This window comes from Rhamphochromis sp. 'chilingali' (genome assembly GCF_963969265.1).
Source record: "Rhamphochromis sp. 'chilingali' genome assembly, chromosome: 7".
NCBI classification, from domain to species: Eukaryota; Metazoa; Chordata; class Actinopteri; order Cichliformes; family Cichlidae; genus Rhamphochromis; species Rhamphochromis sp. 'chilingali'.
The window spans coordinates 31,328,078-31,341,339 of NC_137934.1; the positions used below are offsets into that span (position 1 = coordinate 31,328,078).

At 38.1% G+C, this 13,262-nt stretch overlaps 1 protein-coding gene across 3 annotated transcripts; it reads right to left on the reverse strand.

The window, feature by feature from the left end:
* Positions 1-3,815: 3,815 nt before the first annotated feature.
* Positions 3,816-8,705, reverse strand: LOC308399201 (uncharacterized protein). Of its 3 annotated transcripts, XM_080886296.1 has the most exons (5): positions 8,630-8,705; positions 6,339-6,390; positions 5,324-5,479; positions 4,995-5,090; positions 3,817-4,811 (listed from the first exon to the last, which is right to left on the reverse strand). In XM_080886296.1, the coding sequence occupies exons 3-5, from the start codon at positions 5,435-5,437 to the stop codon at positions 4,572-4,574; spliced, it is 450 nt and encodes a 149-aa protein (XP_080742422.1). In that variant the 5' UTR covers positions 5,438-5,479; positions 6,339-6,390; positions 8,630-8,705; the 3' UTR covers positions 3,817-4,571. The 3 variants fall into 3 exon arrangements, with proteins under 3 accessions (XP_080742423.1, XP_080742422.1, XP_080742421.1); XM_080886297.1 differs by lacking the exon at positions 8,630-8,705 and having other exon boundaries at positions 3,816-4,811; positions 5,324-5,487; positions 6,339-6,355; XM_080886295.1 differs by lacking the exons at positions 6,339-6,390; positions 8,630-8,705 and having other exon boundaries at positions 5,324-6,332.
* Positions 8,706-13,262: the final 4,557 nt, after the last annotated feature.

A 13,262-nucleotide genomic window follows, 5' to 3' on the forward strand; every position in this document is an offset into this window, starting at 1 on the left:
CTTTTCTTTGGCTGTCACTTCTTCACCCTGACCTGTCTTATTTGGCTCAGCAGAACTAAAATATATATCTGTCTGTGAAGGTCATCGTAGTCAAATATATATCCTGCTGCTTTTACACACGCACTCACATAAGCTCAGCGATTCTCTGCGCGATCAACCTCTCACATGTTTAAGCTTGCTGCGGGAGATTTCACTTGTCATGTTTGCATAGTAAGCTACCAATTAATAAGACGATGTCAGAGGAATTGGTGCACAAATTATCATCACTCACAGATCAGTGCTGTCGCTCTCTATACACAGTTCGCGCGATTGCAAAGTGAAAGCAAAAAAAACAAGCGCAAATTCAAACGCGATTTCAATATGTTACATATTGACAGTGGCTCACCGATGCCAATGACATAATTACCCAGCTACATTTCTGAAAGAATGCAAAAGCACTGACATATATTTTTCCTTCCTACAATAGCCCGACGGGCAGGGCAGAGATCGATTTTGGTAGCCCGACTGAAAAAAAATCGCTAGCCCCGGGACGTCGGGCTAGCGATATTGCGAGCCCTGTATCTGATTGAGGAATCACTCATCTTTGGAAAAGAGAGTTTATTACAGAGAAATGTCTCTTTCCAAAATAAACCCATGTAATTGAGCATTGCATGGCACATCCAACATACTGTTTTACTTTAGTCCATGACTCGCTTACCTTCAGGGTCATACGTCACATGAAAACCAAAATAATTCCAAACGCCAGATCTGAATGAGGGTGGAGGAGGTCCATGTTGCAAGGAGAGCTTAACTTCTGTCTCGCTAGCTTGCCCTGCGCTCTTCCTTCTGACGATGCTGTCTGTGTTGAGCGCTCAGTGAATCTGCGTTCGACTACTCCGCCTAGGCTGCACTGTCGAGCCTAGGCGGAGTAGTCGAACGCAGATTCACTGAGCGCTCAACACAGACAGCATCGTCAGAAGGAAAGTTGATAAAATAAATTAAAAATTTTGTATTGTTCGATACATATGTGTACCGAACCGAAAGCACTGTATCGAACGATTCAATATCGATACGAATATCGTTGCACCCCTAATATATATATATATATATATATATATATATATATATATATATATATATATATATATATATATATATATATATAACCATAAAAATGTCTTATGGTGTCATGGCCAGGTGGCCGAAGAGAGAGAACGTGGACCCAAATACGAAACAAAGTGTGGAGGCAAGGATTACTTTTCACTAATATGGTGTCGAGATGTGAATCTAGGAGCTCTGCTTCAACCATGCGAGCGATTAAGAGTCTCTGGACGATGGCATTGCAACAAAGGAGAGAATAATTAATGATTTGTGGGAGAGAAAATCAGGAAAATAAGTAACACGGGAATGGTGGGTGGCTTCCTGGTATCTGCAGGCGAGTGGATGTGAGGGGAGGGAATCCAAGTAAGTGTCAAGAATAATGCAACTTCCAATCTGTTTTTCCAGATGTAAGAGAAACTGGTGGGCAGCAGGACAGGCAGGTGAGATGGTGGGAATCTAGAGGAGCATAATGCCACACAGGTGAATATTCCACAAATCAGATCTGCAGCCAAGGGCAGAGGTAAACAATCAACTCAGATGGACATGGGCTTGTGGCTTGGAGGGATGTTGATCCAATCCAAAAAATGGAACAGAGAATTTCTACGTCACCTGAAGACAACCATAAGGATGCTGATGGACTGGCAGATAACTGGTGGAGATGCTGATCTTGAATACACTTCCTGCTGATTGCCGACAATGACGAACAGGTGAACAAGGCAGGTCTGGACTCTGGGCTCCACCCAGAATGGGTAGACACTGCAGGACCAGTGGAAAAACACTCACTTAGACCATGACATATGGGCTGGAGCTAAAGCCCCCAGCATTACAGATCTCACCTTATAGTGGGCTGTAAATTTAGAGTTTAAGGGAAGGAGGTTGTCTTCCACTAGTCCCTTAATCCGGAGAAGTCGTCTTATAACCTTAGCAGAAAAACAGCCTCCAGTGTATACAATGCCATGCTTAACTGTGGGGATGCTGTTCTTTTTGTCATAAGCAGTATTTGTCTTCTTCCAGACACAGTGTGTCGAGTTGATGGCAAAGAACTTGATTTTGGTTTTAATCTGACCACAGCACTTTCTCCCTCGCCTTCTCAGAATAATATAGATGAATCTGTCCTTCAATGTGGACTGCTTTCTGCTACATTTGCACATTATCTCTAAAATTAGAGACAGACTGTAAGAGTAATGTTAAAAAAAAACTAGTTCCTGCGTGCATTTCTACTTCGCTGGACTATTGCAATTCATTGTTATCAGTTGTTATTCAGTTGATCCAGAATTCAGAAACTAGAAAGAGAGGGTATATTTCTCTTATAATGGCTTCTCTTCATTGGATCCCTAGAATTTAAAATTCTTCCTCACATAGAAGGTCCTAAATAACCAGGCCCCATTATCTCTAAAAGACCTCATAGTATCACATCTCCCTAATAGAGCACTTCACTTCACTTACTTGTGGTTCCTAGGGTATTTGAAATTACAATGGGAGACAGTCGTCAGTCCTTTTTGATAAGGCATATAGTTAGAGCTAAATAAGGTGACCTTGAACACTTTCTTAATTACACTGCAATAGGTATAGACAGTCATTTGAATGTTGGCGTTTTCTCTCTATTATTTTAGGGTCTATACCTTACAATACAAAGCTCCTTGAGGCAACTGTTGTTGCGATATACATAAATAATATTTAAACGAAACTGAATAAATGTTCACCTTGAGGCTACGTCCACACGTACACGGGTATTTTTGAAAATGGAGATTTTCCACACGTAAACACAGAAATGAAGGAAAACGCTGGTAGGAACATGCCAAAGCAACAGGTGGCGATATATTCCTAACCGTGTAGAAATGTTGGCCAATCAGAAGTCTAGAAGCCTGGGTGGGAAACAGTAAACAAAGCTGGGGCATAGAAGCAGAACAGAGTCGTATGTGTGGAGGGACAGTAACTGTGTATGTATATGTAAGCATTTAAACACTGCAGAGAGTACAGTTAACAGTAACAGTATTGTAGAAATTCATTTCACGGAAACAATAACGTGGCGCACAGTGTGACGTCAAAAAAGGCGCACACCTTTGACGCTGCGTTTTCTCCATTTTTCTCATCCACACATAAAGGCAAAAACTGAGTTTTCGAAAATATCCACCCTGGCAGGCGTTTTTAGAAATCTCCGTTTTCAGTGACCGAAAACGCAGTTTACGTGTGGACGAAAGGTGCAAACGCATCGAAAAATCTGTGTTTTCAAAAATACCCGGGTACACTGAAAAAAATGTTTTGTTCAATTTACTCAATTTTTTTATGACAAGTGGTTGCACGAAATAAATTTGTTTGAATCCAGAAATATTTTTTAAGTACACTGAATTTAATTTAAGCGAGTAAAACCAACATATATTTTTAAGCTACTTTAACTTAACTGTTGTGGATACGTCTTAGTCAAATATTATTAGTAAGTCCAACTAAGGTCGTGTTAAATGTACCAGAATAATTTGTTTCCTTTACACTTATGTCCCAAACTTATATTCAAATCAATCAAATTGTTAATTTCTCTCTATTTCAATTAAGTTAAGTTTACTTAAAAAATATTGCTTACCCTGATTTGTAGTTTTTAAAAACGTCAATAATGAAAACTACAACATTCTTTCACATCATTTATTAATGCAAAATTTGTTGCAAACAGAATAAGAATCCACATCTCTAAGGGAAATTGCTGCAATTTGTATAATACAAATTACAACTTTTGCCTATGAACTAGTAGCTTTAAAAAGCTGTATTCAAACAAAACAGAAACAACAGACAAGAGAAATGTTAACCAATGTTTCTCTTCCTCTAAAAAAGAAAAAAAAAAAACTCCTTACATAAAAGAATAAAACACTACCAGCAGTATAATGTATCACAATTAGAAACTGATGCATCCACAAACTAACCAGTTTCAGACTTGCTGTTCTGCGATCCATATTTAGAAATTGCATTTTAATAAGGTAATTAGACTTAAAATTAAACTTGTGTTTTCCTTACTGCTTATTGACCACTGTCTTTCCATTCTAGTCCTTCCTTGAAGATTCTGAATGTTTTACATATTTTCTGACCTAACATACTCGCTTCAAAACAATTAATAGTCTTTAAAGTGTTACCAGTGTGCTGCAGTGTGGTAATCATGAATGTTTTTTTTTTTTTTTTTATCCGGTTGAGTTAACACTGATTATACGCAGGGCAGCAGCTATAACTGAATAATTACAAAGTTGCTCTTCAAGCTACTCAAATGTACCACACGTGAAACATTCATTATTGAAAGTTAAAATGTTCAATCGAAACATAACACAGAACAAATGATGGTTGTACAAGAGTTTTACTCCTATTCACAAGAGCACCAGTCATTGGTAATTTACATAACAGCATTCTCTTGATGTGTTATTTTAGAAATCTTCCTATCCAGTAGCAATTTTGTTCTTCAGCCCAAAGACTTTGGGGGAGAGCTTTTCACCATCGAATCCCATCAACACTTTCTAAATGAATTCATAATAGTCCTTCAATTCCTTGGGGAAGGCTAGGTTTAGTGCATAGATTACTCCAAGCATCAATGCACAAGCTTGGGCCAGAGATCCAATGTTGTCCATGACTATCTCCCCTTCAACAAATATTCCAATGTCATCATAATGTCCATTTTGTCCATCCTCCCTGTTGATGACATAAATGCCCATGGTGTGCTTCTTCAGGTCTCTCTGGATATCATCTCCTTCAATGTCCTAAACATTTAATAAAAAGGTAAAAGAAAAAACAATTAACTCTACAATTAAATTCCAATCTAGTCGTTTGTGTGTGTGTGTGTGTGTGTGTGTGTGTGTGTGTGTGTAATACACACACACACAGATATCTATCTAAAAAGTGTGTGTATAGATGACTTGCTTACAATGACTTAAATGACTTACAAAGAACTCCCGAATAAGGCTTCCGTCCTCTTCACCAAGGTAGAGGCAAAGTGCCCTGAGAACTGCTTCCCTTTTCACTTTAACATCACTTTCAGCCTGTTTAAAGAGAGTTGCTGATTAAACCAATTTGGAAAAAAGAACAATGTCTGACATTCGCAATAAGTAAATTTTATCATATGTCAGTTCAAACATAGTAAATAAAATTTATATATGAAATTTCAAAATTTAGATTGCTTGGCTGGTCACCTAAAACGGCTTATTGGACTCACCAGTGACCTGCCACTTAAGACAAAAGAAATCCAAATAGAATTTGCAATATTCAGATTTACCTCTTGCATGATCTGCAAGTGGTGGGCAAGTTTCTGCCCAGAAACACCGCCCTTCTTCTGGAAAACTGTCATCAACTGAGGTGTAATTCTGTCTAACTGTGCCGCGAAGGTCATCTCCAGTTGAAGTGTTGTAATACACTGGAATTCAGCATTTACCTGTATCTCTCACACACACACACACACACACACACACACACACACACACACACACACACACACACACACACAGAAAAAAAGAAGACTGGTGCTTAATCATTGGTATGATTATTTTGTTATTTCTTCATTAAATGCTACAATGCAATTGCCATCACTTCATAAAGCATGATTATCATATGGGTTAGTATACAGTGCATGAAGGATGTTACTACTGTTAATCAAAGAAGAAATGAATGGCATCAGTCCATTTAACGGGTTTAAAGGGTTTTAAAAAGCAGATATTTGTCTGTTTCAGGTGGTTGGCAACACATTTTCCTGTGCTCTTTGTCCACTGGTGGGAGTGTCTCACCTGTGAGGTCAGCGGGGCAGAACTCTGCCATCAGCAACAGAGAGCAGAGAAAATTTAGATGTGCAACTAAAAACATGCTTGCCATGTAAGCCCCAAACATCTCTGAAATTGCTCTGCAAACTTCAGAGTACTTATACTTCAGGAGTCCTGTGGGTACCGTAAAGACTCATGTATGCAAACAAACCACATTTTTTTTTGCAATCTGATCCTTTTTCTCTTGGCTGTTTCCTTCAGGGATCACCACAGTGAATGATCCACCTCCATCTAACCCTATGCTCTGCATCCTCTTAACTCACAAGAACTAAATTCCTGTTTTTCATTTCACTTTCGCAAGTTTTTTTTTTCTTTTGTCCTGGATAAAAGAAATTTAATCATATATATTAATTGATATTAATTAATATCAATATTAATAATCACAAGAACCCTTAAGATGAGATAGATAAACTTGTCCCTGCAATACTGTGACAAATACTGTTGTGATAAATATGTAAGGAATTTGCATGTACTTACCAAAATAACACCATCTTCTTGAATAAACAGTAACACATAAGGGGAAGAAAATCTGCCAGAAAAGGAAGACAAATAAAAATAAAAAAAAACTTTAGAAAGACAAACAATTACCGTTTCCAAGCCATTAGTGCATTACTTCATGATACTCCCTTGTAACAAAACAAATCTTACTTGTGCCTCTGTGCAAACTACAGATGGCACGATACCACTTTTTTATGTCCGATACCGATATCATAAATTTGATTATCTGCCGATGCCGATATGAATCCGATATAGTGTATTTTATAATAAATAAAACTGTTTTTATAAATATTTTGCTGCATTTTGTATAAGTTCATACTCAGTTTTAAAAACAAAACATTAAAGCTATTCTGTTATACCTGTATGCAAAAAATACACTGCACCCAAAATATTTTATACTTCAGCAATACTGATCAACCTAAAAAACTTACACCATCCTCCTTATTCAGGTATTCTAAACAGTACATAGAAATATTAAACTAACTAATAGGACTGCCAACTCCCAGCAAAAATATTAGGAAACCACCCCGCACCCTCCGCCTGATAATGCTTAATTGACGTAATCTACTTTAATGCACAGAAATCAATTATTTTTCTATAATAATTTGATTCAACATTTTTCTTCAATACAGTTGCAGACAGCGCAGACAGCGTACCTTCCCAAAGGAAAAAGTGCTATATGTACTACTATTACTAGGGCATATATTAGACTTAATATTTACTACATACAATAATGGATCTCTATACATTTAACCAGATCACCACTTTGGTAGTAAGATTTAGAATAATTATTTATTAAAAGCTAGACATTTTAAATGAGAATAAGAAAGAAAATTATGTCTTTGTGTCTCCCTTTCCCTGTTAATGCCCTACCTGGCCCCTGGCAAAACTTTGCTAGATCCGCCCCTGCACAGTTACCAGCTGTCAGCTACCTAAAAAAGGATCCTGGAGTTATTTGTCTCTCAGAAACAGTTCATAACTTCCCTTCAACTCATTCATGTGACCTAAAATGTAAACCTGTTTCTTCATTACCTGTTCAGCTCTAATGATTCAGTAAAAACTTCTCCTGGTTTCACCTTCATGTTTCCTTCTCACCACATATCCAAACTATCATGACCAGCAGCTATTACGGCTGTGGCTCCAGAAAACATAAGCGGATACTAGAAGTAATATTAAAAAAATTCTAGCAACAGCTTATCAAGCTTAAACGTGCTGCTGTTGTTTATCTGCCGTTTTCCTCTTTCTAGCGCAAACTGGGTGACTAACAAATGAGAGAGACTAGCGACAGAAAAGCCGATCACCTGATAATCGATCAGTTTCATGATTGAAGTAGCAACAGGAGAGGGAGGGGGGAGAATGAGGGAAGAAGTTTTAGCTGTTCAGCATGAAGACACCGAATAACTCCAGCTTTGTGTCTTTTTTCATTCTAGCTGAAGTATAAAACAAATCGCTTCCTTTCCCCCTCAATACAAAACTCCGACAGCCAGTCCAGCTGTGGCTCCATACATCAGTTGTTAAGCTCAACATGGAAATACTATGCAAACATAAAGAGATGAACTTACACACTTGCTTTACTTCTCTGTGTTAGTTTTCTCTGAGATTAAATGCAGCGGTTTGGAAGCACGTAGCGAGGCTTTAAATGCTAAACCAGACCGCTGACAGGTCTTGCACTCAACAGCTCTATCAAGTGAAGCAACTTCTTTTCTGAGTTAATTTCAGTTCTGACAAACATCACTCTCAGTGCCTTTTGATCTCACATTTTTGGCAACCACTGAGTTATTCTCCTCCACAGTTTACAACCATTATTTTTTTCTGCACAAAAGACGTTGTGCAACGCCAATCCTACTTATTTCCTACTGCACCCCTGACTGTGCAGGTGCGTTCAGAAGCCCCCTCCCCCGCCCGATTATTCCTTAATGCCAATGTTGTGGCGGGAGGGACGATTTCTCCACTTAAAACTGCAGGCGACTGTACAGTGAACTTTACAGCTAACTACAGAGAAATTGCCTCGTTCCATAATTTGTTAGTACAAAGTGTGCCACAAGAACTAAGCTAAAAACATATGACATTTTAACGCATCAATACAATTACTCTTTTAATAGAGCAGTAGCTAATAGAGCACATAGCTAGCTTAAGTCAAATTCATGACAAAGTTCAGAGGTGTACAACTACTTAGACTTCTTTCTCCATGTGCACACGTCTTAAAGAGTCAACATGCTTTGACTGAGGTAAAAAAATAAAACAAAAACGACCGTAAAAGGTTTACTTACCGAAGCTAGACCACCTTTATATGAAGTTGTGCGATTAACTTAAGCCCGCTTGCAGCACACAAAGAGTCCGCTTCTTCAGTCCGCGCGCAAAATGGTGGCCTGTCCTAACGCATGCGCAAAATGGCCCAGCAGGAGGCTATGAAAAACATACTTAAGCATTTTGAGCTACATTTAATTAACTAAAATTAATTGGATTAAAACGCAGGGAATGTATTCTGGAGTTACTCGAATTATATATGTAGACAGGAATTACTCATTTGAAATGAAAAGATATACCAAAATATAATATGCTATATTTAAAAGGAGACAATATCACTTTTTTCAGTGTACATGTGGACGTAGACAGCTCTACAATATGCCTTCTTAAGTAGGGGGACCTTTGTGGGCACTGCAGAATTTCAGTGTGTGGTGTTTTTGGTGATCGTGGTCCCAACTGCATTCAGATCATGAAAAACTCCTGTGCAGTTTTGAGCTGATCCACCACCTTTGAATGCAGTTTGATACCAGCAGTAATAAATGCTCATTCTATACCTCTTTCATCTTTCCAGCCATTTGCACATCTTTCCAGACCTTTGACAGCTCTTTAGTCTTTTTCCTTGGTGGTTGTGAGGTTTTCACACACTGTTCACACGCACGCTACTCCACTTTATCACACCTATGCATAATATTGTTTTAACTACATTAACATTAAATTACAAGAGATCAACTCAAAATCAACTATTAATTGTGGCTCTTAACTAATTAGCAATGATATCCCTTAATAACAGCTGTAGTGATCTCTTTTTAACAGTTTTTTTTAATCAGAGACTCTTTATGAAAATAGAATTGCATATTTATTATTTAGAAGAATGCAGATATTATAGCATACCATGGAAGTCTTGTTTCCTTAAATGTGTCTTAAGGAGAAAGGAGCTTTGGTAGTACAAACACTGGACAATGCCAACAATCTAAGACAGGAGCTGAACTAAGAATTTATGGTCTTCTTCACACATATAGGTTGTCTTAGTTAAGTGAGATGATCAAATTAATTCACGGACTTTCTCAAAACAAAATTCATGGTTTGAATTGTTTTCCTTCCCTGCATTTTAAGTGATAATACTTCATGTTTTTGATTGTAGGCTTTGCCCAATTTAGCTGCTATAATCGTGATGCTCAACAGTGCAAACAGCTGCTAAAGTCAAATTATTTTATCAACAAAAACATTCTCTTGCACCATTAATTTTAGTTTGTCGTTTCCTACAGGGAATGATGACAGCAGTGTGATCACCTGTTTACAGGCAAGAGGCACTCAGCCAAAAGAAAGCTTAGGAGTGAGCTACTGAATTTCCAATTTGTGCATGATAGTGTAGTCTGTAACTACTGGTGCTTTCAGCATGTGTTCTGTTCCAACTTTGAAGTCTGTCTGCAGTTTATAATGTAATAAGAGCTATTTTTTTCTACATTCTGTTTGTTATGTATTGGAGATGTCTCATGACTTTTAATCAAAATTCTTATTTTCAGGTGTGTTGGTACCTGTTGGGGCTGTAGATCTAACTTTATGGTAAAACATTAGTTGTTTTTCCTTCTCTCTTTTGTTTTCTCTCTCTTCGTTTTGCTCAGGAAGCACTGTGGGCCAGCTGCTCTCGATGGTGAAACTTTGATTTTCCTGGGCCTGAGCCATCACTCTTACTTCCTATCTCCTGCTCACATTGCGGTACATAAGGAGCAGTTTGTGCTTCCACTCTCTGCCATTGTTGTCTTTGTTGTCTTCATGATGTGACTTCTCTATTAAAAGGAATGCTGAAGTTCCTTCTCTCGAACTCCAGTATCCTGGAGAACCTCTGCTCTTGCCATGCTTACCTATTAAGCACAGTGACCTGTTTGCAAGTTCTATAATAAATCGTTTGAAATGCTGTTGGTATATGTGTCCAAATTCTTTCATTCTTTCATTTCATTCATTATGATAGAACAATCAGACTAAACACTAGACTCAACTGACCCAGCTGCCAAACATGCACTTTATCCAAGGTACGCTTTTGGGCCAACATGAGGGAGTGTCGTGATTGCTGCTCATCTCTTTCATTCACCAATGATTTCTCTAAAATTTCCTATGTAGTCTATCTGTTAAATGGAAAGGCTCTTTAGTGAGCTGAGACATTCGTGAAGATGGCAAAGCTCAGCATCTCATCCAAAGCAAGGCAATAAATTTGATTTCCTAGCTGCTTACACTGGCTAAAATGCTAAAAGCTTTCCTATAATTTCTAGATGATCAGTTAAAAGATCAACTTGCCTTCCATAATGAACCCATTTGTTCAAATGCTTTAATTTTTTTGACAATCAAAATTAATAGACACCTGTGTGAACAGGCCATGATAAAAACTACAAAGCCCCAAACTCTCACAGCCAGCAGTTTTTTTTCTGGTCATGCCTGCGGTATTGCTATCAGTGTGTGAAGAGTGGGAGAAGAGGGTTGCATTGACAATCCAACACAATGGGCAGCACATTGGACACATTTTATAAGTGGTCAGAAACTTGTAAATAACTCATGAAAGAATAAAGTTACATTGAAACCAAGCAACACTGTTGTTTTTCTTGTGACATTACCAATAAGTTTGATGTGTCACATGGCCCTCTTCCTATTGGAAAAACAAAAGTTGTATCCAAGATGGCCGACTTCTAAATGGCCACCATGGTCACCACCCATCTTGAGGAGTTTGCCCCCTCACATATACTAATGTGCCACAAACAGGACTTTAATATCACCAACCATTCCCATTTTATTACAGTGTATCCATATAAATGGCCCACCCTGTAGTTAAGCCTAAGGAATACCATGACCTTTTACAGAACTGATTTCCTGCTTGGAGCTCCTTTACCCAACAGCCAATTGTAAGACCTCTGCAAACATGAGAAAGAGGCAATTGAGAAATACATCAAAGAGTTACTGACTGCTTACCATCTAGTGCACATAATATATCACTTGAATACTTTGAGTATATGGTGATGTTCACTGTTGACTTTGTGTAAAGTCAGAAAAGTGATATTTCTAAAGTTATATCTTCGAGTGTTGGCAAACGATAGAAAGTGGGAGATCCTGAGAAGCTGAAGGTCGTAGCAGACTGGTTAACTCCCTCCACACAGAAATTGCTGCAATACTTTCTGGTATTTGAGAATTTCTACTGACGTTTCATCAAAAACAACATCACGTCAATCACGTCAATCACCTCCACAACCAAACCTGTTTCTTGGGACACTGTTTCAGCTCTTTCCAAGAGCTGTAACAAGACTTCATGTCCAGTATTGATCCAGCCTGGTTGTGGTTTACAATCCACTGTGATGGTTCACGAAAGCAACATTGCATTATTGTCTGAATACTTACAGAGATAACTATGTGGCACCTATTAGTGGCACCCACACCGAGGAAGCCCTGCACAATCCCCAAACAGTTTAACAATCTCATGCTGGAAAGCAGTGATCTGCGTACTTGGAATGCCCGAGACACCACACTGTATGATTATTTGTGTGTCAGCCAGTGCATGGTTATCCGTACAGTTATGTGGTGGCCCCAGACCTCTAATCCCACATGGCATACACCGCATCAAGGCTGAGGCAGTAATCGTGCATGAGGTCTTGTTCCCCATCAAAGTACAGAACATTGCTCTTTAAGCTTTTCTAAATTGGTGCTGGCAGATTTTCACCCCACAGAAAGTACCTCGTAGCATTTAACAACATTGAAAAAGTGGAATATTAACTGGAAAGTGACAGCTGAAGTCTCAGTGAAAAGGGCCCAAGCATAAACAGAATGAAAGTTCAAGTTTCAGATCACTCATGGTTGAGGTGATACTCTAGCAAGCAGTCAATTAACCAAGCAAACCAGTGGAGGAATAGGCAACATGTGAAATCTAAAAGATCACACACTAAAGCAACTAGGATGACATTGAAACAAAGATATAAAATCAATACTTAAATGAGAAGAAAACAAGTAGATCTGTCGGGGAATAAAGGGAATGTGTTCAAAAAGTCATTGGCTGATTGGAAACACAGGTCATACTAATGAGGTTGGGGAATCAAAAAAGGAAAACCAATAGAGAGCAAGAAAAACTGACAAAGAAATTACAAGAAATTACAAAATAAAATTAAGATATGAACACATATCATAAACCATGAACTTATTTTTCCAGAAATAAACTCTGCAATAGCTGCATCATCACACAACTATGAAGTCAGCACCCACCTGCAACTAGTCAGATACACATTGGATATTAAATGACATCAGTTATGACATCATATAACATACTCATGTTTATTTAGCATGTAAAAATACATTAGGTCTCTTTGTCGTGTGCATGTAATAATGTTTTAATACTTTTGAAATTTAAGTCAGGTATTTAGTTTTCCTGGATTTGATTCATGTTAATTGATGGTAACCATTAAGCTAGCTGGTGGACATTTTTCACTAAATGTGTCATTCATCAAAGTGTTGGGAGATATTTGTGGAATAAAATGGTGAACTGAGTAACATTCCTGTGTAGTGACAAAACAGTTTATTTGCATTCAGTACATAAAAGGGTGTATCATGACACTAAAAGCAACTTCAGTGGCTTGATCACGTTTACTCAGTAAACAGTGTTTACTGAAATATTTTCCTGTTATT